The 3571-nt window shown below is 40.5% G+C and overlaps 1 protein-coding gene across 1 annotated transcript; it reads right to left on the minus strand.

Annotated features, from left to right (window-relative positions):
* Positions 1-204: 204 nt before the first annotated feature.
* LOC146677361 (uncharacterized) lies at positions 205-2623 on the minus strand. The gene is made up of 2 exons (XM_085381751.1): positions 1121-2623; positions 205-895 (listed from the first exon to the last, which is right to left on the minus strand). Exons 1-2 carry the CDS (start codon positions 2516-2518, stop codon positions 377-379), a joined length of 1917 nt encoding a protein of 638 aa, XP_085237877.1. The 5' UTR covers positions 2519-2623; the 3' UTR covers positions 205-376.
* Positions 2624-3571: the final 948 nt, after the last annotated feature.

Here is a 3571-nt window from a genome sequence, read left to right on the forward strand (position 1 = left end):
ACAGAAATACTTGTTTGTATGAAAATAAAGACAGTCTTGTTACTTCACTTAACATAAATACTTTTTATAAAAAAACAAACAAACAAACAAAGAGTCTTTCTTGACTTCCCTTAAGATACTTTTTATACCATCCACATGTAAGCACTATTGTCCGCTTTTGTAACTTTGGACTAATCTTATAAAAAAAAAAAAAGAGACTGCAGGTCCAACTTAAATTGCCTTACTTCCTTGCAGGTAATTGTTTTAAGTTAATCAACTTGAAAACTTTAATAAGTTTATTAAGTGACTTTGATAAACTTAATTCAATTACTTGTAAATAGTTATTTAAATTGGATTCCCCATTCTCTGTTTTTTCAGTATATGTTGTCATCGCATGTTATGGGGGAAACAGTAGAGTGGAGCGAGTAAACCAGTGGTTGTACCTCATTAACAGAAGCTTCTCAAACCTTTTGTCAGAAAGTCGATTTCTTTTAGGCGTGAGCACCAAACCTCCCAGACTAAAAAGTCGCTCCACAGGAGCACTTGATGGGGTTGGAGTGTTATACTTTAAAAAAATTGTCTTTATGCTTGAAAATTTATGCAGAATCTGAAGGTCGTAGCCTGACATCAGGTAGTCCATGACTTCTTTTTCTGCAGAATAGGTCTCCTCCTCTGGCTCTGCCTCAAAAGTGAAAAAGTCCATCTCACCTTGGCTGCTAGATGTAGTAGCACTGGGCACACTGGCAGGGTTTTTTGCCAGAGGAGCAGTGGTGCAACACTCTGCTGTCAGAAGCTGTTTTACTCGCTCCCTCCTTCCTGCATCTCTCAGCCATCGGAGTTTGAATTTTGGACAACTGGCAGCTGCAAGAAGGGCATCTTTGTCATCCAGCACACCGGCGAAACGAGTCTGAATAGCCTAAAAAACATAATTGATATTTTTATGCCTACAATTTATTATGTTATTGAATTATTTGCAAACCATGCCTAATATGAGATCAGTATTATGGATTTATTTTGTTTTAGGTTACTTGTAAACATTTTAATTGTTTTAATCTTATTTTTCAATGATAATTAATATTCTGTTCCATGTTTGTGAATTGTATGAAGCAAAAAATCTGACTAATTTCAAGATAGAGCGTACCTGTACAATGGCATCTGGAAGGCCTGCAGTCATCCTGGAGAGGTCATCTTTCACAGCCTGGGTCTTCCGCATTAGAACTTCAAGTGTTGGTAGTAAAGTTCCATATGGACAGTCGCCTTGTAAAATGTCCAGTGCTGCAGTCAGAGGTTTCATGGCCATGCAGTACTCATGCAGGAACTGGTATTCTTGATCTTTGAAGCACTTCAGTCCTAGCTTTGTGCACAGAGTATTCAGCTCACCCATGGGGATTTCTGCAATTCTCTTTACAGCATCAAAAAAGGAATTCCACCTTGTGGATGTTGGTATTAGGAGCTTTCTTTTGCTGATTTCTTCCACTGTTTCTGATGCAAGTGTAGATCTACTCGATTTGGTCCAAAGAGCTGTGCATTTTGCTGTGCTGCTCCTATACACAGCCCTGCTCTCTGCATTGGTTGTTAAATGTTTCTCCACATCACGTGTGCAAATTATGTTGATGGTGTGCGAAGCACACCTGCGGTGCGGGGGAAGAGACAGCTGACCATCATTTTCATTCTCAGCCGAGAGGATTTCTGACAGATCAGAAAAAGTGACATCATCGTCTTTGGGACTGGACTCTTCCTCCTCCGTCTCATCATCGGACTCCGTGACAGGATGATAAACTTGAAACGCCTTAACAAAGTTGGATCCATTATCAGTAACTGTTGCAACTACTTTGTTGAGTAATCCATAAGAGGAGTGGATGTTTTCGATTTCTGTACCAATGACATCATACGTGTGTCTACCACGAATTCGCCTACATGCTAATGCAACCTTGTGACGCTCTAATGTGGTTCTACTGATCCAGTGGAGCGTTACTCCCATATAGCTTCTGTTGTTAGCGGTCCAAATATCCGCGGTAGTTGAAACAAAGTCAATCTCATTCAGTGTGGCCTTCAAATTTCTCTCCATTTCTGTAAACTCCTTCTCCAAGTAAGAAGTAAAAGTCGTTCGGTGAGGCAGCTCGGCATTAACAGAAGTAGGGATCTTTTTTATTATGGCACGAAACGAGGGCGAGTCAACAGTGTTTATAGGTAGCATTTCTTCTACAATATACTGCGCGACCAACTTCTTCAATTCTTCATCACTTACTGGTTTTGCACCAAAGTCCAACTTTTGTTGTTTGGGGGGTGTAGGACCTTCTGCGGAAGTCACGGCTCTCTGCTTCGGACCACTTGGTGGGACTCTCTCTGTGAGTTTGACTGTGCTGTGCTGCGACTCCAAATGTTTCTTTAAGTTTGACGTAGTGTTTTTGAAGGTAGATAACACTTTTTCGCCAACACAGAGTGTACAACGAACCTTAATATTTAAATCTTTAGTTGACAGAAACTCAAAATAGTGACCATATTTCCAGCTAAAGAACGAACATCTCTCTCCCTCCATTGTTGTTTACACTTTTTTACGTCGCTGGCTGCTTGTGAGCGGGAAACGTGACCTGTCGCTTATGTGACGTTTCACGACACGTATGCGTTTGTCATCCGCTGAGACGAAAAGAAGAAACCAAATCTTTTTGCTTAAAAAAATAGTAACACACAGTGGTTTGGACAAGTAACTTTAATCTGACTACTGTTATGGAAATAGTAACGCGTTAGATTAGTCGTTACTGAAAAAGTGGTCATATTCGGAGTAACGCGTTACTAAGCAACGCGTTACCGGCATCACTGTTCATAACACACGTGAAAAGGCCAAGCAAAACAGAGTAAACAATAAAAACGATAACAAAATAACGCTGAAAACCGATAAAAACCCTGAAAACTATAGAGATTGACAGACCACGTGACTTTCGCGCATTGCATGCCGGTAACTCGTGGCAAAACAATCCAAGTACTGCATCAAATGCAAGCATTTGGAGCACCGCAAAACGTTCATTCTTCGGTTCCAATAAATTCTTGCTTTTTCTTTGCCCCCCAAAAAGGTATGTACAAAACGAAGTAGAACAATGCCGGTCCGTACAAAGAGACATGATGAAAAGTCAAAGAAAAGATACGAGGAAAAAATCAAAGGAGTGAAAGGGTCAGACCCTTACGAGCACACAGAGGGACATAATACGTCATCGTGCTGCCCAACTTCACCACGCTCATATTTATAATTATACGCTTCTTGGAGTGAGTGCATACACTCGTGAAGTTTAGTAACTTCAGGTCACTGCAACAAGCCCAGGTACAGTTTACCGACGGATGGGTGCAGGACATTGAAATGCACCGTGTAGAACGAAAGACCGTCGTACGTATCATAAGTTTACCAGTCTCACAAATCGTCGTCATAAATACACATTCGTTAACCGTTTATTAATGGGAACTTTGAGCTCAACGGTAATTAATTAGCAGTGGAAATAATTTCTGGTACGCATCACAGAAATGTTGCAGTGACAATAATATTGTATGCTGTAATCGTACTGGGCAATTAGTGATACAAAACAACTGTTTTATCCTGTGA

The sequence above is a fragment of the Rhamphochromis longiceps genome, linkage group LG2, assembly GCF_057381845.1.
Source record: "Rhamphochromis longiceps isolate RC_006_pf linkage group LG2, R_longiceps_female_GT1.1, whole genome shotgun sequence".
In the NCBI taxonomy this organism is placed as follows: Eukaryota; Metazoa; Chordata; class Actinopteri; order Cichliformes; family Cichlidae; genus Rhamphochromis; species Rhamphochromis longiceps.